The sequence below is a fragment of the Anser brachyrhynchus genome (genome assembly GCF_964034855.1).
Source record: "Anser brachyrhynchus genome assembly, chromosome: 1".
Classification (NCBI taxonomy): Eukaryota; Metazoa; Chordata; class Aves; order Anseriformes; family Anatidae; genus Anser; species Anser brachyrhynchus.
The window spans coordinates 189,955,176-189,979,108 of NC_137694.1; the positions used below are offsets into that span (position 1 = coordinate 189,955,176).

The following is a 23,933-nucleotide window of genomic DNA, read 5'->3' on the forward strand; positions in this document are numbered from 1 at the left end:
TTCAAAACCAATACTTTGGCTCTTGGGTGACAGCCTGGGGTTAGTTTATGTTATATTATTGGGGCTACTAGGAAGAGGAGCTGCTGCCCTTTGTAAGAGGGACAGGACATAAAGGATCCCAGAGAGCAGATGGAGACATCCCTCTCCTTGGAGGCTATCTTGGTCAGGTCGTGCCTTGGGGATGAGGAAAAGTGCATGCTCTAGTGGAGCAGCTGTGCTGGTGTGAGGAGTCTCTTTTCTATAGGCTGAAACCACTGGGAAGGTGTTGGGGAGGCAAAGCTCATCTCAGCAAGCCTAGTTTTGCAGTCAGCCCCTTCATGGAAAGGTAGGTGTAAGAACAAGAAAATGTAGCAGAGATGACCCTGTAACAACAAGCACTTACTTTTACATTACTGTAAATCTCTCATAATTTTTAGCAGCTCAAAGTGCAAGTTGCATGTGGGTTTAAGGGAGGTTTGAGGGTGGTATAGTTTTGTGCCCTGTGCCTGAGGGTGTAGGACAAGAAATCCATGGGCTCTGAAGTAATTTTTTCCTATTGCCTTTTTCAGATGAAGGTAATTTTGGGGGTATTGACACACTGACCTATTTCTAAAGCCAAATCTTCACTCAAGGTACAAAAGTAGCTGTGAGCTTTATGTACAAGTGACATGGAAGAGTGATTTCTGAGTTCTCCTGCTTGCTGATACTGAAACAGTCCCTGCAACACCTTTATACCAAATTTAATTGTGATAGCACCACTCCCTCCAGCCTGCCCCTTTCCCTACATTTTGGGCTGTTTTGCTGGCACACAGCAGGCCCATGGGTGTGTTTGCAATTACAGAGGGTGAAACAGGAACAGCTCTGTCTTATCTCCCTGGTTTCCCAATGTCACTAGGCGCATTTTATTTTGAGATTCCTGATGGCGCTTGGCAAAGATAAACAAAATCTTCCATCAGGAAACCTGGGAGCTATTTCCACAGGAAGCTTCAAATCACTAAAGTAAATAAAACCCTTTTACATTATTCCCAGCTATGTTATTTAGCTAGTCTGAGACTGTAACAATTGGTGAGAGGTGTCATATATTAGGGGGCTTGTAGCCTTTAAACAAATGATTCTTTCAGAATCCTGTGCATTTTGCTTTTGTCCCTAGATTTACTCAGAAAATAGTCTTTCTTCACAGAAGACACATCTAGGAAGAGCTCCAGACCTGACAACATGGAAATAGTTGCAACTATATTATTCTGTTGGCACGCTATCCTTCTATGTTAAAAATAGATCACTTGCCTCAGTCCCAGGAGATTTTTAGTTCCATCTTTAGAGTTTTGCTTGGCTCTTCCTAGCTTTTACTGAGCACTGGCACCTGTGAAAGCCAAAAATTATCAGTATTCTAGGCCAGTGTCCTGGCTTTCCCAATACATATCAGAACAATTTCAGATACACTGTGGGTAAGATGCAGCGCTTTCTTAGATCAAAACTTTGGACCTTGGTTGGATTTAAATGTTCCTGAATTCAATGTTTTTCAACAAAATCAAGCATGGGATTCGCTTCATCTAACTTAAGCATTAAAGTTGAGTATCTAAGCCTAAACTGGTCATGCAAGAACACTTCATAATTAATCATGAGGGATCGGGATCTCTGGAATTTGATTCATCTGAATACAATGGGCTACATTGCTTTCTGGAGGTACTTGTGTCATTCCATGACTATAAACTTTTGCCCGTACACAAAACTAGTAGATGTCTGCATTTTGAAATTTTATGTTAAATATGCTGTACCCCGTGTAGGGAAAGGTTTCTTCCATTTCAGTGGCACTTCCAATTGATACATACTGAACTGAAACCAGAATCTCTTTCCACATGCCCTTCCATATCAAAGAGCATGATGATGGTAGTCACTCATAAATAAATTTATTAAAGGCTTTTTATAGTTTTCTTTGCCAGAAAGAGGAAAAAAGAGGACCACAATGAAATATAAAAGGAACAATTCATCACAAATCCAGTATAAAATGCTAGTATTGGGAATTTAGGGAGTCAGAAGAAGATTTCTAGTGGATTGGTCAATCAATGAAAGAGGTTACTGAAAGAGGGTGTGGGATGTTGTTCTCTGGGGACATATTCTTCACCCTGCCACAGTGACGTTAGGCCTGAAATGACACTGACAAATGTGGAACTGAATGAAAGTCTGTGTTGAGCTGTTCATGCTCTAAGAGACAAGAAAAGAAGGCATAATTCTCACTTATGAAGGACGAAACTGGTCTTACAGTCTTGAGGCAACTTCACAGCCAAGTGCCGTAGCAATTAGCAGTGAGAGAACAGAGAACAATTGAAAATGGCCAAAGCCGATTTCACTGGAGGGAGAAGGAAATGACTTTATCAGAATATTTGCTACAAATAAACCAAGAGAGGTTGCATTCTAGGAGAAAAACTTGGAAGTGTTTTCTCTTGGGAACTTGCTTCTACTTTCACTTAGGTCGGCGGCATGGCTGAGCCCCAGTGGAGAGGGCCAGGAGGTGGCCAGGAAGGCCGTGAGTCCAGGCCCTTCCCAAGGCGCTGGAGGCTGCCATAACATTGCATCCAACCGCCCGTGTGTCTTTGCAAGTCAGGCTTTTTACGCTGTTGGCTAAATCAGTTCCTGCCTGAACTATCTGCTATGCAAAATCCTTGTTAAAACTCAAGTCGTATTTATGCTGAGGAAATGGTTGGTGCAGCGGTCCTTGATTTCTCTCAGGTGATATTACTCACCTATGTTTAATGCTAAGCAGTCTGCATAGAGTGATCTCCTTGACACTGCCTGCACTCAGCTGGCACCAGGCCAGAGGATATTGATTCTGCTTTCCTCTTGGGTGGCTGATATGCTTGAAGTGCATGGAGTAAATACCTCTGTTCCAAGGGAAATTCAGGCACGTAACCATATATTCCATAATTTCTCTGGATTTTAAGCACATTAAAAAAAAAAAAAAAATCACTCATCTGACTAACGATAAATAAAAAGAAAACAATATATCCAAGCGTGATGAGCTGCAGTATTTTTCTCTCACCCTCTAGATATTCATCTTCTCTCATACAGTTCACAAGCTGCAGCTGGGACCAGAATTTCTGTCTTTTTTCATAGTCCCAGCATGTTGTCTTTAAATAATTCTGCTTTTGGTACCTTGCCCCAGTCTGTCTTAACTTGGCATAACATTTATACAAGCTCGATACTTCCAAGAGCAGCTTCAGTTTACACGAGCTGATGTCCAAGCCCAAGTGTCTTATAGCTCTAAGACAAATTATAAGAATAGCTGGAGCCTAGCATATGAAAGGAAAGATTAGAGACTTCAGCAGGAAGACAACGACATTGATCAGTTCAAAGGCTTCCTGATAAAGGGGAAAATATATGCCATGTTAATTTTGGCTCATTCGTTTCACATAAACTAAAGGGTGTTCTTGATTTTTGACAGATGTACCGAGTGGATTCCACATTAATTTGGAAAAAATGCCCATTGAAGGAGAGAATTTGGTATTGTCCTGTTCGGCCAACAAATTCCTGTACAAAGACATCGCTTGGATTTTACCGAGGACAGTCAACAACCAAACGAAAGCAAGAAGGGCCCTCAACAAGGAGTACTCCATCACCCTCACTCTGACCATCAAGAACGTTTCCCTGGCACACTCAGGCACCTATGTCTGCCGAGCAAGGAACATATACACGGGGAAAGAAGTGCTTCAAAAGAAAGACGTTACAATCAGAGGTGAGCACTGCAACAAAAAGGCTGTTTACTCTCGGATCCTCAAATATAAGAGCACAAGGAATGATTGTACAACACAAAGCAATGTAAAACATTAAAGGACTCATTAAACAGTAACAGGTGTCTCATATCATCTTGATTTTTTATTGCTGTTGCTACCTTTCAGGCCCTGAGGTGGTGCACATTCCCCCATGGGTTGGACATAGGAGGAATAGCAAACAAAATCATATCGCATGAGCTTCCAGTTGAGTTCAGACGGGTGTTTTCTGCTTTGACAAAGCACGTGGAAGCTGGGGTTTGGAAGATCCCCTGTGCTACATTTTGCATGTTGTTCTTTTTTTCTCTTGCTGTGTCTCCTACTGAGCGATCAGGAAAACTTTGGATCAATCTTTTCTTCCACTTTGATATCGGCCTCGTCAAAAGTGTCAAAGCTGAATAAACTGATTAACTTAAAAAACTGCTGTTTTCAGTCAACAACGGACATTTAATAAGTTAACTTTAATGTGCAGAATGAGCACAACTCAGTTTGAGATTGACTGGACTATATATTTTTTATTTTAATCTGATCTTGATGGACTTATAAATATTACCTGCTGAGCAAGTTCTAATGCTTATTTATTTGAAATTATTTTCTACACTAAAGTACATTAATCTTAAGAAGTATCTTCTAAAGGAAGTATGCAGGGAAGAAATAAAAATGTTGATATAATGCACAGACCTATAATATCATTTATAATAATGATGATTTAAAAACTGACAGACGTGAACTGTGTTTCTCCAAATAAATCCAGGTAGATTTCCAGTTGCTGTGTTGGTCAATTTTTAAAGTCAGTTCTGCACTAATGTAAAAAGCTATTGATAAAAAGCATGAGTATTGTTCCTGGACTGAAGACACAGGAATTTGTAATGTTGTAATTATTTTATTAAAAGAGAAATATCCCACTAACATGACTGACAAGGTTGCAGCCAGCACAGTGAGAGGTTTAATACTTTTTTTTTAAAAACAGAGGTTCAAAACTGAAGCCATTAAAAATATTCATTGCTTTTGGTAACAAATGACAATTGGATTTATTATGGGGATTAAGAACCAACTAAACTGCTGAAGGAGAATTAAGGGCAACCTTAAACTTCCTTGTGATTGTTTCCCTTTTTGATTCCTTCGTCACGATTTTGCTATGAGATGTTTCTGTGTATTATAAATTCTGTATAAGGAAGAAGTTACTATTTTTAATAGATCTGATAACTTTATTTTTTTACAATACATAGCTTTTATTATTTTTGGTTACATTTATGATTGATCACTCATATAGCATTTACATAAGCCATAACAAAACAGACCGTACTGACCAAAATAGCTACAGCGAAGGAACAAAGTGGCTGTGCTTTTAAAATAGAGGGTGACAACATGACAGTTTCTTGCGCTTGGGAACTCACCAGACTATTTCCTCCTTTAGGTATCGAGACTGTGTCCCACGGCTAAACTTGTCTTTCACGTGGGAATTGCTTTTGTCAAGTGTGAAAGGGTAAACAATAGCATTTCCCCATAATGCCAGCTTCATGGAGCCTAAAATGCTTAGAAAACAATTGATAACCTGGAAGTTGTCAGAGTAAAGAAAAGAATAATCATTTATATCTTGAAATGTCACCTATAGCCTGCTTGTATACAGTAGCTCTTTTGTTCATTATTAGTGTGATGGCTTCCAGAAACAATGTGTTCTTGCAAAGGGACCTGGGTCTCTTTTTTTCCTAAAATATGCCTAAAAAGCAAGCGAAATCATTGGTGATGGCTTAAAAATGGGGTAAATGTGCTCTGTAGCATTTGCAAGTATTCAGAAGGATCACAATACAGAATCCCCTTTTTGATGAGGCTATTTTGTGAGAAGACATTTGATGGCAAGGTGGGCGGTGATGACAGGACGTTCTGAATTTTCCATGGCCTTGGGAGCCGGACTGTGATGACTTGTAGCAGCCAGTTGCCAGGCAATATGAGTGTGGATCAAAAAAAAAAAAATTAGGCCATTAGCCTGCTCCTCCATGAAATGGTTGTGAATTGCAATGATGTGCATTACTGCTGGGTGGACGTCCTGCCAGCCTGGTCTTGACTGGTGCTCGGAGGGCCACGCTGTGCAAGGACGTTGTGAAATCTCTGTGGGGCCATCTCTGTTGGGAGGCACAGAGAAAACTCTCTGGAAAGCAGTTCTCAGTGGCCAGATAAAGACTACTGTCACTTTTGATGTCCTCAGAGGATGGGGGAACCTCAGTGGTTTGGGGAGTTTCTCTGCTTTTTGTTGTGTAATATATTATTTAGGGAGAAAGGTGTGAATTATATTTCTTTCTTTTTTTTTTTTTAAGTGTTAAAATTAAAGCTTGTATTTATATTTTTGTACTGGTAAATAAAAATAAGTGAACAAACAACATAACAGTAACAAAGGGCAAAAAATGGACAGAATGGGAAGTATACACCAAAATGAACAAACCTTAATGTGTTCTCCCCTCTTGCCATTGATTGCTTTTGGAAATGGAAATTCTCCCCCATACCACCCTGGGTCTTCTGTGTGCTGTGACGCCGGTGCCCCCTTCTCCCTGCTATGACCTGTCGTCACTGCCCTGGGCCAAACTCTGCCTACAATGAAGTTCCCTGGGGCAACTGAGAGCAGAGTCTGGCCCTTGGCACCCAGCCCTGAAGCTTTGGGGCAAGCAGAGCAGGGAGGCACAGCCTGTGTTTGAAACTCCCACCCCACGGCTACGTTGCAAAACTGAGCAGGAGAGAGCAGGTGGCTTGCAAACCTAACCCTCAGGTTGACAGAGTCCTTGAAAAATCAGCTGATTGCAGCAGAGAAATTATTGGAAGTATGTGAATGGTGACTGGATCTGAGTTTTAAGAAAGAAAGTTTTTAATATGAAAACCCAACTTTAGTGTATGGCTATAAACAAATTAAAATTAATCACAAATAACTCATGGAATGTGTGGTTTGCCTTTGTTTGTGTCATCTTGTCTGCCTTCATTTTGGATGTCTGGGCTGGGGTGTCCATCATTTATTGCTGATAAATGCAAAACATGGGGCTCTTCTCAGCTTGTGTATGTGTGTCAAAAGGTGCCTGCTCATAGACAGGTTAAAAGCATGACAAAGCTTTTAGTTCTGCGGGGTTCATGCACACTTTGTAAGCTGGTGGTGTGTAGGTGCTTAACATTTCAGGAGAGCTTTTATTCACAGCTGGTAACTTAATGATTGTGAAGATGGAAATGTCTAATAGACAGTCATTTTTTTTGTGAGAGGATAGAGTATAATCTTCCAAACACAGAGTGTCAGAAATTTAGCCGGTGTTATACTTGAACTTGGGGTATTGGTATCTACTGCAGTCCAAAAGAAAAAATCTGCAAGGGGAGTTTTTTTTTTATTATTTTATTTTGTTTTATTTCATATTTTACAATGTGTGTCTCACTGTGTTAGTGACTACTAATTCTGGCAGCATCCTTGAAAAGAAAACTTGCAAATAATTCAGTTCTTGCGGGGCTGGGGAATTCAAGGGAATCTGCAGTGCGTCTGCATCTGTGAGATTGCTCAGGAGCTCTCTGGATTCTCCACCATTGCTTTTAAGGAAACAAAATACCAGAAAGGATCGCGTGAGAGTTGCCAGTGTGACAGAGACGTGTTACCATATAATGCACATAAATGCTGCAAGTACCCTGGTCTTTGTCAGAACGCCTTTCAGCCCTGTATGAAATGGGGGAAGGAGTGGTAAAGTGCTGAAAAGAGGATAAGAGGGATTTGTTGTTTTGCATCTTTCCAGGATGACTTTGACATGATGTCTAGAGTGTTTTTGAAATGCCCTTCTGCTCAGCCCTCGAGCAGAAGCAGTACAGATGAGCCGCGCTCCCAATATTCGCTGTCACTAAATGTCATGGAAGTGTTTTATTGCATTGTGTTTGCCTGGATTTTAGTAGATTAAAGTGAAACAGGAGCTGCGTCGCTATGATGCATGGTGTGCTAGCACTCAGCTTCGGCCCCTGCCATGAGGGTTTCCAGAGGCCGTGGGCTGCCGGAGGACATGGGTACATTTCTCACCAGAGCAGCTTTGGCAGGCGAGCGGTGGTGTGGTTTGGCCAGGCCTTGGTGTGTTCAGCCAAATATGTGAGACACAGAAGTGGAAGAATTTGTGAAGACGTTGGGACATGTAACACAATGCTTTTGTGCTCATCGTTTCTCATTTTAGGCTGTGTGGGCTTACTGAATGCAATTCATAAATGCGTTCTTTAAAGTAAGTAAATGATAAAATTCACATTCGTGGGTATCATGGTGTGTTGTGCAGTGCCATCAGTGATGTTCTGCTGCAAGGGTGTCCTGCTGATTGTTGACAGCTTTGGTCTCAGGGTTTCCTCCTGACGTTTTCATAGAAATGTGGTGCTTTTGGTAAACCCATGTGGTTGATAATGGAACTGAGGAAATCTGTTAAACGAGGTCAGTGTTGGGTGTTTGTTGGCCATCACAACCTGCTCCTGCTGAGTAACAGGAATACTCAGCACACACCGAACACAAAATGGAACAGTAAATAAGATCTGTGAACAACTAACTAGCAGTCTCTAACATCAGTAAAGCGCGGGTAGTGAGGATAATTTAGCCCCCACAGTTACAGGAATGTAAAACGGAGGTGTTGTTTTGTCTCGTAGCTCAAGAGGCACCAGCCCTGCTGCGGCAGCTCATGGATCAGACGGTGAACACCAGTAACTCTGCCATGTTGGACTGCCAGGTTCGTGGCATCCCTGAGCCCCAGATAACCTGGCTTAAAAACCATGAGGAAATACACCAAGAATCAGGTGAGAGCTCTGTATGTCCCCCCACCTTCTACAGACTTTTTGTTGTGCCCCGTGTGCTTTCAGAGACCATTTGCACTCCAAAATGTCAACCAGGTTGGAGGTGTAGACACAACAGGTCCCTGTGGATTCAGAGGGAAAAATATAGATACTAATATCTCATTTTGCATCTTAGAAGAGTCATCTCCAGAGTATCTTATTTCTCTTCATTTACTAGAGAGGGAGCCTAAAGACCAGGTGTCTTGGCCAGAGTACAGATAGGCAGGAGAAAGTCAAGCTTGAATGAGGTGTACAAGTACCAGGGGAAGCCTCTGGTCAAGCATGCAAAGTTTGTTCTAGATTCACAGCCTAACTGCCAGGCTAATTCCACCTCTGGTGTCCCTAAAACTGAAATGTGTCGCCTGAACCAGGGGAATCCAATGTTTCCTGCAGCAGAAAGGAACAACTTCCCAGGTGACGTGCTGCTACTGCAGGAAAAAATTGGGAGATGTTTTCTGCTGTGTCCAAATTAGCTTCAAACATCAGTTTATGCTACTAAACTTCCAGCTCTGATATGGAAGTGTTCCTTGGAGATTTCAGGTGGAAGTGAATGATGGGGGGAAAAGGAAAACCTTTCTCATGCAAATTCATGCACATTCAAATCAGGAGCACACAATGAGATCACGTTACTGGCTCAGCAGAAATGGTTCAGGAGGTTTGGTCTGTAGAAACTTGAATCCTGTGTAGTCTTAAATACCAGCATTTTAGAAAATTTATATTTGAGGTTCTGTCCTGCCTTGGAAATTACTATGGCATGAGTAAAGGCAACAGGAAGAACTCTGCGTATTTGTCAAAGTGAGTTGCAGGCATGCACAGACTTCCAACACAGTCACTGAACTTTATATACAGCCAGATTCTGTGAAGTTTTACCACGACCACATAGTTGTAGTGTGCATTATTCACACTGTCGTCTAGAATGGATGTTATGTGCTTAACTTGGGCATAATGCAACACATGAGGTTAGGATCCAGGAAGACATTTCTACAGGGTAGGTCAGAGCACTTTAGTTAGCTGCCTGGAATAGATGGTGGGAGTACACTTCAATGGGACTGTGGTTCGGATGGAGCCAAACGCACAAGTGTGTACTTGACTGCACATTTCCTGGCTATATCACTCCTGAAAGGCAGGCTGAGGCCAAATCTGCTGCCTGCCCCTTCCTTGCTTGCTGGAATATCATCCAGGCTGGTTTAAGGCTTGACCCAGCTGGAATAAGAAAGGTGTTGAAAACTGCAGGTAACTTCCATGTTTTAGGGTACACCTCATGGGACGTCTCCTTGCATTAGCTGGGGTCCTTCTGAGAAGGGGCCCAATGTCCCCTGCCACACGAGCAAGTGAGCTGGGGCTTGGGAGTGCTCAAAGCTGTAGCTGCTTCTGCAGTGGAACTGCTCCTGTGAGTGCAGTGGTAAGCGGTCAGACCACCCATTTTCTAAAACTTGGAGACATGCTGAGAAGCTCGCTTGGACGAGTGTCCAACCACAGTGCTAATCAGTACACGAGATACCAACTGCTCCCAGGTTAATTCCCTTAGGCTGAGCTTTTTCACTCACACAAGTGCTTTGTAAACACTAATTTCCAAAAGGTTCCCAAAGCTTCCAAGCATATTTGGCTTTCTTGCAGAGAACACTGCGCTGTACAGTCTGCGGCTCAGATTTCTTTTGGGAAAAACTTGAAGCAGATATTATTACACAAGTGTCTGTTTTTGTTTATCCCCTGGCTACCGCTCATTGCAAAATATTTCATTTCACAGGAATAATTTTAGGGCCCGGAAGCCGAATGTTGTTTATTGAAAGAGTAAAAGAGGAGGATGAAGGACTTTACCAGTGCATAGCCACCAACCTAAAAGGGTCTGTGGAGAGCTCAGCGTATGTCACAGTACAAGGTAAAGGTGCATTACATGGGAAGAGCAAGTTTGCCCGAGTGATGTTCTTGTTCTGGCTGGAAAGGTGGGGGGGTATGACTTGGGGAGCATGTGGGGAGCTCTGAAAGCAGCAATCTGAAGGAAGTCCTAGCAAGGGAAACGTACCAGGTTGGAAAGGAAGCCTAACAGGAAATGCTAACTCAGAGAGTGTTTACACTGACCTAAAAAGAAGAATTGCTTCAACCTAACAAAGATCAGGTCAGGGTAGAAGACAGATGTAAATTTAGCATCATCAAAACAAACAAAAAAACAAAATAAGGAACACCCTCCTACCCCCTCATTTTCCCATTTCAGGTTGATTCCACAAAAATTAGAGGTCTGGGATATTTTCATTTGCTTATTTTCAATGTAAAGTGAACTGCCAAATCAGGCCAGAAGACTTTAGCCTAGCAATAGGTAGAAATGCATTTTAAAGGTACTTACTGTAAGAAGTAGGTATGATCTAGTGATTTCTGTAGCCATTACTTGAGTTACTTTGCTATTCCTTTAAACATCCAGCTTTGTTCTGCCTTCTGCCAAGCTTGACTCAGACCTGAGTCACCTCAGTGACTTCCACTAAGTAATTTTACATTGCATTAAAATAAAGTGAATTCAGTGACTTTTCAGTTTCATTGAATATCTTTTTGGTTCATCTGTTATAAGATAGGAGAAGCAGGTTGACATTCTCCATGTAAGTCAGTGCCATGTATGAATTTGACATAACCTGTCTTATTGATCTCATTTTTAAGTAAATAGTCCTAAGTGCATTTATTTTCTCTTTTTAGAGGACAGTTTGATTACCACTTGGTCTCTCAGGCAGGGATTATGTCTTTGTAGCTGTTCTCATAGAATTGCTAAATGTATCTGAATGCTGCTGAGTATTTGGATAGTGCCCTACAGCAAAAGACAATTACAGCTGGTAAACCAGTATTGATTTCCTGCCACGTGTGTGTCAGCAGAGCAGCTTCAGTTAATGGGTATCATTGACGATACAACGAAGCTCTTTTAAAAGATCAGGGATAAGAATATGTACATGTGGTCTGGCCTAACGGGTATAATCAAGGAATTAAAAACCCCCATCTCCTTCTGAATAATGCTAGGGTTTTAATAGCTATTGTAATCACTAAAAGAATGACTTGTCCTTAAGTACTAGCTGTCCAATGCAACCAATGCTAATTGATAGCTCTGGACAATGTAATTCATTATGGTATTGATTTTTGTATCATTGTATCTCAGCTATTTATTTCAACCACACTCGTTCTGTCAGATGGCTTCTAGGAAGTCATATCTCCTTGTGCATGAACCAGAGAAAATGAAGACAGAAGCCAGGAAGGCTTCTTCTCTGGTTACATGCCCTGCGGGGACCGCTGACGATGTGCTTGCGTGATTCCTATGGGAGCTCTTAGACGAGCAGGAGATGAAGTCTACCCTATTAAAATTTATAGTCTGAGACTAGATGCAACAGAGAGAGAGATTTTCTTATCTGCTGTCATCAGGGAAAATGCCTTTCTACCCCCTCTCTTCTGACTGCACAAGGGGATGTCACTGGAAACATCTTCGCTCACTCCAGACCTGGCAGTCTTCTCCAAAGTGGAGTCCCTGTCCTCCTCTTGGGGAATGGCAGCCTCACAGACCATCCCTCAGCCTGCAGGGACAAAACTGAGGCTTTAACATGGGTCCCTCTCTAGGTTTTACCCCTTCCTTGCCTTTCTCAGCACACACACCATGCCACTGCCACTGCCACAAAGCCGTCCCCTGGCTTTCCAGATCAAAGGCGGCAGAGCAATGCCCCACGTCGGTGGCTGTGCTGAGCAGATTGGAAGGGCAGTTTGCAAATGAGCCAGGAAGGAAACTGTCTGCTCTTTTTATTTCCTCTGAAAAAACATTCTTATGCTCACAGATAAAACAATGCGTTATTTTTGTACCAGCCATGGATGAATGGATGGTGGAATCCAAGGGCTGTCTTTAAATAATCACAGACCTTGTTTGGTTTGGAAGCCGTGCTCATAGGGCTGTCTGAGGAGACAAGGGACTGTGTTTGTGGATATGTTAGAGCAAGCTGTCCATTAGTTTTTGGCTGAGGAGCTGAAGAGGCAGTGAATCTGAATGGACTTAACGAGGACAAGAAATGGCTGCCTGAGCAGTCACGGAGGGGACACAGGCTGGACACGGAGGGGACATGGAGGGGACACAGGCTGTCTCGGGCAGCTTTGCTGCACTGCTCCCAGTTGCCACCGAAGCCATGCCCTTACTTCTTCTGGTGACCCTGGCACACCGCTCCCTCCCAGTGAGAGCCAGTGAGAGAGCTGGCGGCAGAAGTGCAACCGCCTGCAAGGGTGCTGGTGAAAGGAGACCATCACAGTCACTGAAATCCAGGCCTGTAACAAGCAAATGAATCCAGCAAAATGCCCTGAATTAGAGCTATTGCTTCGTAACTTCACATGATCCCTGCTGATGGGAAAGAAAAGCATCAATCACATTTGTGAAGCATCCACTGAACTGCTCTGACACTGTGGAAAGGGAGTTTGCTTCTCATGTAACTGTCTCTGTACCTACCCACCTTTCCAACTTTGTATCTCATAAAGCTGTTGTCCTTCTTGGACCACACTGATTCTGAAGTCATCAGGAATATTTCCGTGAAGTTTATCTGGAAGTCCCTTGTTTACTGAATGTGGTTCAGCCTGGGTTATGTGGATGACCGTAAGAGAAAAGAAGAACATCAGGGGACACTTAAAACTCCTGATACTACAGGGGATCTCCAAAGTGGGTTGGAAGAGAGCCCTGGAGGTGTCTAGCCTAGTCTCCAGCTCAAACCATGATCATCATCAACTCCACCTCTAGTCAGAGGTGGTTTTGGCTGAATTGCAAAAACCTTCAAGGATGGAAATCCCTCAGCATCTCTGAGCACCTTTCCCAGTGCTGCGGGGCTGTGACCACGAGATCATTTGGGTCGAGCAGGGCAGGACCCCTTAGTGTAGGGGTGGGGGGCACTTTGGGTGCAGCAGAGAGGAATTGTTGCCTCAGCCATTGCTTTTTCCCTGCTTGACACCCGAGTGCCCTACCCTACCTGTTTTGCTTCAGATCAAGCCCTTTCGTACCCCGCTGCAAGGCGTTCAGCCAGCTCTGGCTGCCAGGCTTTAACAATATTAGGAACCCAATGTTTATAACCTAACCCAACCCCAGATTGGAGAAACGTGCTCTGGTTTCCTAAAGTCACTGGGGCATTTCACAGACAGCGCCTTTGCATCCCTTCGCCAACTCCCGCGTACAGGAGCCGTGGGGAAGCTGCTGCCTCCTGCCCGGGCGGCTGTGTTGTGTCTCACAGGTTTTGTGAGTCCTGCCATATGGAACAGTGGCAAGAAATGAACCATTAGCCTCTCCAGGTTCTGCTGAGCAAGGGTTAGAGGCTGTTACTTGCCATCTGCATGGGTGTTGCTCAGACGGGAGGAGCAGATCCCTGTGTAAAAGGGAAGCCGGATGCTAGCGGACAGGCAAGCTGCCTCAGGATGTATCATCTTTGCCATCAGCACAGCCCATATTTAAATCAAGTTCTTTAAAAATACTCATGCTTTTGAAAACACTCGTGGTATTTTTTTGAAATAGGTACTTTTAACCTCCACTTAGAGTTGTGTTTTCCTTCAATGAGCTTTATTCTCAAAACTCCAGAATGGACATGCCTGCAAAAACTCAGACACGGGGCTGGATATATCACCTTTACAGATTAAATATTTAGGTGTTGTGCTAGTCAAGTCACAGCTAAAGGAAGCCATTTAAACTCTGCACAAAACTCTGCAGACTTGCCCCAAACCAGGCAACACCTCCCTCTGCATTCCCTGGTGAGCCCACCAGTGAGACATCACTCCTTCCTTCTTCGTTTGTCAGAAGTAACACCGAGCCGCCCGGGGCCTGAAAGTGCTGCCAGTGGAGTTGACAAAACCACTGTGAAATCCTGTGCGGAATTACTCCTTCTTGTCCTCTCGTTTTCTCTCTCCGGAGGGTGTATCAGAATAAGAGGCAGAGCAAGATTTCTTCTTGCATTTGCTACCAGTCGGATGGCAAACATACTGTGGGAAGCGTGGTATTTTGACATGATCACAGGATTTGCAAAACAGACTGCTCTGAAACCATTTTATGAGTCCCTAAGTAGCAGTCTGAAGTGAATTTTATTTTGGCTTTTTTTTTTTTTTTAAATCTGTCAGTCAGCTCTAATACTCTCCAGATTTCTAATGCTCATGTTTTCTCGCTGCTCCCTTTTCTGCTGCTGTTGTTTTTGTTTTTCCCTTCCTGTGTTTGATTTGTTCTGAGGTTTGGAGAGCCCTCTGTGCTCCCTGCCAGCTGGGCTCTGCCAGCTCCACTGGGCACAGCACGGGCTCCGTGTCCCCCCGGGGAACCACGGCTGTGACCACAGGAGACCCAAGGGCACGGATCCTGCTGGGTCACCACGGGATGGAGGTGTGAGCTGAGCCCCCAGCTCCTGCTCCTTCTGATCCATCCAGACCACGTGAAGGTTGGTGGACTCCTGCCGGCTGTGCCACGACCCTTTTAAGCATCCCCAGAGAGGTTCTGGGTGATGGCTGTGCTGCAGGGCTCAGCAACCAGCACAGAGGGGCTCCCCCGGCAGGGCTGGAGCAGGCACAGTGCCCAGGGAGAGGCAGAAACCACCCTGAGCAGCAAAACCCAGGCAGCAGTACTGGAGCCATGGGTGTTCGCAGCACCACAAGCTTCCGGCGTGGCTCGTGACCAAGTGTTTCCCTGCCCTCTGCTCCTCTCTCGGATGCAGACATGGCCAGATGGGTTTCACTGTTGTATCGTGAAACTGCATGAGCAGGCCCACACACGTTCTCACACAGAGAAAAAAAAAATGTCTAAAAATACCCCACAGCTGTATTTCCAACTCAAAAGGAAACGATCGTCTGACCGGCCATCCCTCACCTGGTTGACTTCACCTCCTGCGCCCCTAAGAGGGGCTGACTTTTTACCAAAAAGTTTTCTGGTGGATCTAGTGCTTTTTTTCTGCATTCAGTACAATGGCTGTGCTGAGGAGACCTTATTTTTCCAGTCCAAACAGAGATTAATGCCCCATTGAATAGAAGCTGGTCCTTCCTGGTATTTTATTTTAATGGCAGAGAACCACAAACCGCACCTGGCTTTGCAGGTCGTTTTCTAAAATGCTTGCTGCTTGATTTTCCCAGGCACACCAGAGAGGTCAAACCTGGAGCTGATAACCCTGACCTGTACCTGTGTGGCTGCGACGCTCTTTTGGCTCCTGCTGACCCTCTTCATACGCAAGCTGAAGAGGGTAAGGCTGCGATATGGGGGGAGATCCCAGCCGTGGTGCCTGACCCTCCATCATCTTAAAAATTTATTCCCAGGCTACTGAGATTACTAGGAATATAAAAACTGGGATTCACTCACTGTGACTCCCTGTGCAATCACCACCAGGCTGCAGATGGATGCCCAAGGAACGACTCATGGGGCTGGGTATGAGTAAGCAAAGCTGGAGAGCTGAGGGCTGGGGGCAAAGCTCTCAGGCTCACAAGCATTTGGGTGCCTGACTCCAACCAAAGGCATTCCCATCCCTTTAAAAGCTGTGGGAGTTTGGCATGTCAGTGTCTTTGAAGATGGGAGTGAGGAGGAATGACAGATCCTCACAGACCCGGTGAGGTCTGGTGTGTGCACAGTGTCTGGCACAGTTACATCACTTGTGAGGTGATACGAGGTTGTTTTGGCAGGGCAGTCTCGCATACAGATGCTCCTGTATCATCGTGACAATGTTAGCTGCCCTCCTTCTCGTCCAAGAGTGCCAGGGATGGTTTAGCTCTCCTTTCTGCTGACAGCCCACCATGCCACCCCTAAACCCACAGGTCAACACCGAAAATCCAACCCTGCTACAGTGCAGAAGGACCTTGGGGCATCTCAGGGGCACAGAGGGATTTGAGGGAAAGGAGGTGCTGAGACGATGGGGTTCAATGTGGGATAGGAGACGGGGAAGGGCCACACAAGCCCCTTTCCCCATTCCCACCCCCCAGCAGCACTGAGCCCTGGCTGCATCCATTGCCCAGCTGGGCAGGCACCGGGCATCCTTTCTCAGCCCCTACGGCTGGATGTGCTCCAGCTGGCTGAGTGTGACAAGCTGACTGCAGCCTGCAAAACCATTTCATCTCAGCCTGCCTGCATTTTAGGTTTTACACGGAGAACTTCTGTTGACTGATGGGAGTGCAGGACCAGGGCTGTAGGGCAGTAGTCGTCCTTCCTGCCTCCCTACTGCTGCAAGCTTTTGTAAGAAGAAATGCATGGGAGACTTCTTGGGGGGAGAGAAAAGTAGAGGTTAAAGCTGTGGAGAAACTTTATATCTGTACAGAGACAACAAAGCATTTGGGACCAGTTCTGATTTTGCATCAGTAACGATAAAGTAATTGGTAACAGGACTGCAAAGCTGTGGGTTCAGCCCTTGGAGAAATGTAAGTTTTAAAAGTAGCAAGGAGTTGCAGATTTTTTTGTTGTTGTTATTTGTTTCTTAGATTCTTGACAGAGAACAAAAATAATCCTTCTTGCTACAGAGCAAGGGATTTAAACTAGATGACAAGTGAAGGTTTCTTTCCAGACAAGCCTTTCCAACTAGCATTAGTCTGTTTACGGTCTTCTCTGTGTTACTGTTACAAACTCTTACTCTCAAGGATTTACATCTAGAATTAGCTCTGAATTAAATTTCATATACAAATGACGTTGCCACAGTGGAAAAAAAATAATAATAATCTTTAGTGCTCTTTGAAAAACAGAGCATTTTCTTAAAGCCTGGCTGTTACACATACAGGGTCAAATGATATACTTAGTAGTTCATTGCCACTCAAAATGTTGTTTCCAAGATCTGATTGTGCCAAAGGTTTGTTATTCAGTAAGTCTGAATGGAGAAACGAAGGAAGTTGTCTGCACCTTCCCACTCCCCTACTGCTCTTTGAGGTGGGTCCACCTAAAATCTCTTCTAAAGTGACTGGTAAGAGCAGTCTGGCACACATCTCTATAAAAAAATGCTACTTTTACAGCAGAGGGTTTGGAGCCAGGCTTTGTGTCTCCTGACTTTTCTCGAGGTATCACTGTAATCCTTCCTGGGACTGACTTTCTGGGTACTTGGGATTGTGAAAGGCAACCAAAGCAGGAGCTGTTAGCTACTGCCATTTTAATCTAGTTATGTTTGCAACCGAAGCATACAAAGCCAGCAACATCCTTTTCAAATAAATGCCTGGAAATGCATGTATTAGGGACATGTTTCCAAGCTGTAGAGGAGGAAAGCTGAAAGTCACAGAGGGCAGTCGGAGCAACAATAAAAAACCATGTAGACATACCTGTGTGTTCGTGTATGTGCTCATGTGCTGTTTCCGTGAGTTTAGGGAAAGCAGTGTGAATAATCTCGGTCAACAGATTTTCCATAAATTTGAGCTAATAGCCAGGAAATTAGGGCAAACACTATTTTTTTTCTCTAGAAATATCAGCACTTCCTGCATCAAGAGAAGTCTAATGGATTAGAGTGGCAATCTCAGTGCTCTTTAAAGAAAAATACACTTCAAAGTGGAAAAGGATGGGCTGCAGAAAACTTTGAGATTAGATTAATTTTTCCTTATATTTAGAATATCATTGAATATCCTGAGTTGGAAGGGACCCACAAGGATCATTGAATCCAAAATTTCTCATGTGAAGTGGATAATCCGTTTATTCAGTAGAAACTGAAGGTCTGGAAAATTCATTTTAAGCTACGTGTTCGAATCCAGATAATTATAAATTCCACCAAATTCCCATCATTTCAGTAAATTTGTAAGAAATGATATCAAAGTAATGAAAAACTCTAAAAATTTGTAAACAGTTTCTGAGATATGTAATATCTAGTCTCCTGGTGACTGTTCTTGCAAAACTTCTAACCACATATGACCTATCTCTGCTGAGTATATAGAAAAAATAAACACTGGCAGTTGAGCTCCATCTGTTGCATATGGCCACTTCTTGCTTTGCACAATCATGAAGGAAAGTTATTTTTAACAGCAATGTTTAGTCATTTGAAGAAAATAATTCTCTCGTCTGTGCAGAGGGCCTGTATCATAATGCCATATGTCAATACAGATACACATAGATTTCACTGAGGAAACTGATAAGTTACATAGGAAAAAAGAGAGGAAGGAGAGTTTTTTTATATAAAAAAGTCTTGCAACATTGAAATAAGCCAAAGGGAGCTTAACTAAACCCTCCACTGGGCTGTGAAATGCAGCCCTGTTGGCAGAATTAACTTGGAAGCCGTGATCCAAAGAGGAAGGTACTGACAGATACTGTCATCCTCCTTGTCATTTTGAAATATTCTTTGTTCCGTAGCCTTATTCTTCCGAAACGAAGACCAACCATTACCTGTCCATTATCATGGATCCGGATGAAGTGCCCTTAGATGAGCAATGCGAACGTCTGCCTTATGATGCCAGCAAGTGGGAGATTGCACGGGAAAGGCTGAAACTAGGTAATGCTGACATAATTCACATTGTGTATGTGGCTTCTGAGTGAGGTGTTGGTGTACCTATAGGTGTGGAGGAGCTGGGTATATTTTGGACACGGGGCACCACTTCTTGCCAGGTTCCATGCAGAAGCGTCCTGTCCCCTGACTGAATCAGAACATTTAGGACTGGCCAACTGTGACCAACTTTTCATACATATACCTTTAACATTTACTGGAAGTTTCTTCCCTTATAACCTGGTATATGCCCAGCTGGGAAAAAAAAAAATATGCAGAAATGGCCCCTTATAGTCTGCCCCTCCCAGTTTCTTCCTTTCCTCCTCCCTCCAGCCCACTCTCTCTGTTTTCCCTCTGTGCTGCAGATTTATAGACATTCTTGTCAGTGCACCATAAAGTGCAAGAATGTGACATATGAGTCCCCACATAAATAAATATCCACGGAAACTTTGAACCTGCAAGCTAGCTCGCCTACGGATGCCCCAGCGAAAGGCATGGGCTTGGGAGCATTCCTGGCTTGCTTAGCCCAGCCTGGGGCTGATGAGGAAAGCAGGAGGATAGGGATCAGATTTTGGAGCTGAGGAGTCCTTCCAGAAACCACACAGACTTCAGCAAGAGGGTCAACGTTTAAAAAATCAGTGATAAACACAGGCTGTTGCTATAGTGCTGTTTGTTCCTTCAGACAAGCATCAGACTGGTCCTACAGCTGGGGATAGAAAATCCCTGCACTTCAGCTAGGAGCCACAACAGATTCCTCCTGCCCTTCAGGGATCAGGGACTATGGCTAATTAAAACATGAGTACGGTTACCATCACACTTAATTCTCCTGCTAGAAGTCACAAGGTGTCCAGATGCGGATAAGCACAGCTGAAATATGCCGCTAGTCGTTTACAATTGTCGGACGTGATTCTGGGAATGCTGAGACATAACCTTGTCTTGGAGTGTCTTCAATCTTCAAATAGTTTTCTTACAATGATGGACCAAGAGCTTGATGTGCAGACGTCGTGCTCTCTGCTTTATGTGATGCTTTATTTCTGTGCAAATCCCATGGAAAGAATCAAGCAGAGATGGAATGTAAACACCGAGGAAAAGCCACATCTCACAGGGCTGGTATGTAGAGTCTGGAGGTGAGGAATGATGACCAGAGAATGAGTTAAAAGTGGAAGAACTGGTGTAAACAAACAAAGAATGCTGACAGTGAATGAGAACCAGATTCGGAGAAGCCGGGTATGTGCAGTATGCTAGATTAGCTCAGTGCAAGTCCTGCTTACACGACAGTTAGCTCGGTCTTTGAATAACCTTGGCAGTCTCCAAGGATTAGTGTCTCACAAACACAAAACGTGCTTCTATGTTTTTTTAATAGATATTTTTACTTAGAAATACAACCCCTTCCAGCATCAGATATGTCTGTTTGTCTCTTTCCACCTACTTATCCTCAAATATATATATTTATTGTAACTTCTGTAAAGTATGCCTCTACTTTTAGCCCATCTCTCTTGCTATGTATTCCTCCAGCACACATGTACAGCTCACGGGTGTGATGCAGTGCTTATACAACAGTAATCTCCCTCCAACCATAAGCAACAGATGTTACAGAAAACATCATAAGGGCACCACGGAAGGCAGGATAATTAACATTCAGTGTAGATTAGCCCAACTGAGCTCTAAATGTTATCTTTTTGTTAGACAGAAGCATGCTGATGCTATAAGGTACTTTCAGTGTGGTTGGTGACGATGCTGCAGTCCAACATCAGTGTTGAGCTATTTTGCATTCCTCACCTTGCTCCCGGGCTCAACCTTCCTAATCTACAAGAGGTCACAAACCACTGATGCTGTGAGGCAGGACCCCAAGGAGTATTGTCCCACGGCTCTGGTGTGAGGTCAGGCACACTGGTGGTAAATGGCTCCCCGTGCCCTGCTCCCTGCTGTGCACATCAAACCCAGGCTGCTGGCACTGGGCAGTGTGCTTTCCATCCTCCTTCATGTGCATAGTTGTTGGGTGTAACACATGGGAAAAAAAAAAAAAAAAAAGCTGCTGAAGAACCCTGTTAAAATGGGATGGAAATAGAAACGTCCTGATCCAAAACACTTTGAAGGGGCTGTTCACATCAATGAGTTCTGAATTGCCCCCAAGAAACCAAAGTCAACTGGAGAAAGCTTAAGTAGAGCATTTCATTTCCTTGGTCTGGATGAAAATGTTGCATTTCATACCTGAGAGTTATTATGAACCTGTCCAGTGTAGCTGCTTGGGGACTGCGACAGGCTGGCTGCTCAGATGGTTGGCCGTCTTAATAGTCTCCTGTTTAATTGCTCTGTTTAATAATTTTTTAATTACTTTGCTTGTCCACATAAGGGGCTTTTGCAAGGACAATCTGTTAGGATTAGTCCTTAATGCCAACTATAAACCAGAGTTTGAAAATTTAGAGCACTGAAAATTTAGAGCAGCCCTATTCTGCTCTGAAATTTAGCATAGTACAAAACAATAACAGAGCAACAAAAAGCAATACATCAAGTGTTATTACAGCTCCCCAGTAAATCACAATCGTTGTTTGGAGAAGGAAGTGTTGTTTCCAGCGCTCATTCTCCTTTATGAAAGGTTAGCAGCTTTGTGTAGCTTTATGAGCTAACTGGTATGTTTTCCAAGTGGTGACTAAGTAGGTTATCTTGATGTGGGAAGTGAGTTAGCAGTGATGGAAACTGATTAAAGCTACAGTTTGAACAAAGGTATGGTGAGTTTTATAGGACCTCAAACTGCAGCTTCACCTTGTACAAACCATGAACAGTCAACACATTAAGGATGACAAATATCAGCTCACCCAGAAAACTGAAACCTTTGTCTTAATATTGCTTCCCTGGTATATCTGCTGAATGAAGAAGCGATACGCAGTAACTGGAAAAGATGGTGACAAGATCTTCAAAGACACATTGATCCACGCATATTTGTGTGTGAAACTCAAAGCCTTCCACATGCCAAGGCTGAGTCTGTGGGTGCTTTTCAGCCATGAAGATTAAGTTCTTTATGGTTTTTATTTGCTGTTAAAAAAACACCAATACTTTCACAATTCTGGGGGAAAACAAAACCTAGTTTTTTGTTTTGTTTTGTGGTCTCTTTTCTTCCCCCACATTGTGTATTCCCTTGCTTTAGTAACATATGCTGCTTGTCTTCTATTGACAGACATACTGGGAATTACAGTTTAGAAATGATACAAATATAAAAGGTACTATCTATTTAATTTAATTTAGAACTGGCAGCAGTTCTTTTTCTCTACTTCTGAGTGTCTGGGTGTGATTCATCTCTCGCAGCTATAGACATCAACAAGGTAGACATCCAGATCAGAGCCAGTCAAACAGGCCCCTTTGAAGTAATTCACCTCTTCTGGCTTAGATTTCCATCATAGAAAAAGGAAATTTTCCTGTGAAGACGGCTGTGTTACATGCACATATCTGAGAAATGAATGTGGCCTCAGTGCCATAACTTGTCCTTCGGTTTTGTATGAAAAGCTGCCCTTTATTTTCTGCTCTTCTCCTCTACACTTCAAACTCAGCTGCTACATTCTTGTTAGACTTTGGGGTGCCTGGATTCTGCTGAAGGTGGAGCACAAGTACAGCCTGAAATGAGTTGCTTGGATATGAAGTTCTTTGCTAGCTGACAGGACAGCGTCTCTCTGATCAATACTCCACCAGCCACCCAGGAATGGCAAAAGTGGCCAGTCCTGTCCATGTGAGCATGGAGTCAAAGAGGAAGTCAAGCATCTCTGCTTCAAACATTAACAAGTCATGAATGAGGCTGTGGAGATCATGAAATTGGCTTAAAATGCCAACCAAAAAAAAAAAAAAGTTACAGACTTTCTTTACATGTTTGGGCGCTAAAAAAATTATAACAGTATACTTGAAGTTGTACTGCTTCTGAACATGAAGGAAAAGGACACTCAGCTTCTACTGCCGGAGAATTTTATTCATGCCCACTGATTCCTTTCAAGGGCCTCTGGGTGCTTCTCCTGCAGTCTGATGGCAGCATGGTGATGATACCATAGGACAAATGTCTGCTTTTGGGCACCTGAAAGCATCGTACCCACCATGGAGCAACCAGCCCACCATTTGTCACTCGTGGTCCTCTCTCACTGAATCCCTCCAGGCCTCATTTTACAAATGGAAAGGGCTCATCAATCTGCATCTCTGTGTATGTGCGAGTTTAGGCAGTGTCCCTAAGTTGTTGGGGACATAATTAACAGTGTCACAGCCTCCTGTATGGTACAGTGTGCTCAGAAAACAGAGGAGCAAACCTTCCTGCTGGCAGAGCTAGACTGGAAAAATAGGGTCAGAATCCAGTGTACATCCACTGAATGGTTTTATTAATTTAGCATTATTTTCAATCACATCATGTATTCCTTTCAATGACTGTGTCTTCTAATTTGTCTGCTTATGCTTCAAAAACAAACAAAAAACCACCCCCAAATACCTTTATGTTAGCTATATACATGTACAGTATACATGCCTCATTGTTAGGACCATTCTTCATTTCATTATTTATTAATTCATTAGCTGGCGAGATTTCTTTTTTAACAAAATGTCTCTCTAATTTATTTCCTTTACAGGAAAGTCACTTGGACATGGAGCCTTTGGAAAGGTGGTACAAGCATCTGCTTTTGGAATTAGGAAATCACCAACGTGTAGAATAGTTGCTGTGAAAATGCTGAAAGGTATCTTGCTGCAAAGCTGGACTGGAAAAAATGATGCACTATATTGTGTCTCACTTTCAATATAATTCTGTCAAAAGCAAGAATGTGTGATATTCCTCCCACCCCTGATCCTTTGAAGCTTCCAAAAATGTGTACTCCAACTTTCAGGTCCACCAAAGTTTTTCAGAAGTGGCAGAACAATGAAATGAAAATTACACTCACAGTAAAAAATGTGATAAATTGCCACACAATATATGAGAAAATTTCAGATGCCCTGAGAACTTCATTGCCTGATTTTATTTTATTTTTTT

The 23,933-nt window shown here is 43.4% G+C and overlaps 1 protein-coding gene across 1 annotated transcript in view; it reads left to right on the top strand.

The window, feature by feature from the left end:
- FLT1 (fms related receptor tyrosine kinase 1) overlaps nucleotides 1–23,933 on the top strand; it is a 108,953-nt gene that overhangs the window by 64,827 nt on the left and 20,193 nt on the right. Inside the window, 6 exon segments of the mRNA XM_080560893.1 lie at nucleotides 3,419–3,709; nucleotides 8,376–8,522; nucleotides 10,306–10,437; nucleotides 15,648–15,754; nucleotides 18,814–18,952; nucleotides 23,539–23,643. Of these exon segments, the coding sequence (XP_080417019.1) occupies nucleotides 3,419–3,709; nucleotides 8,376–8,522; nucleotides 10,306–10,437; nucleotides 15,648–15,754; nucleotides 18,814–18,952; nucleotides 23,539–23,643 (921 nt within the window).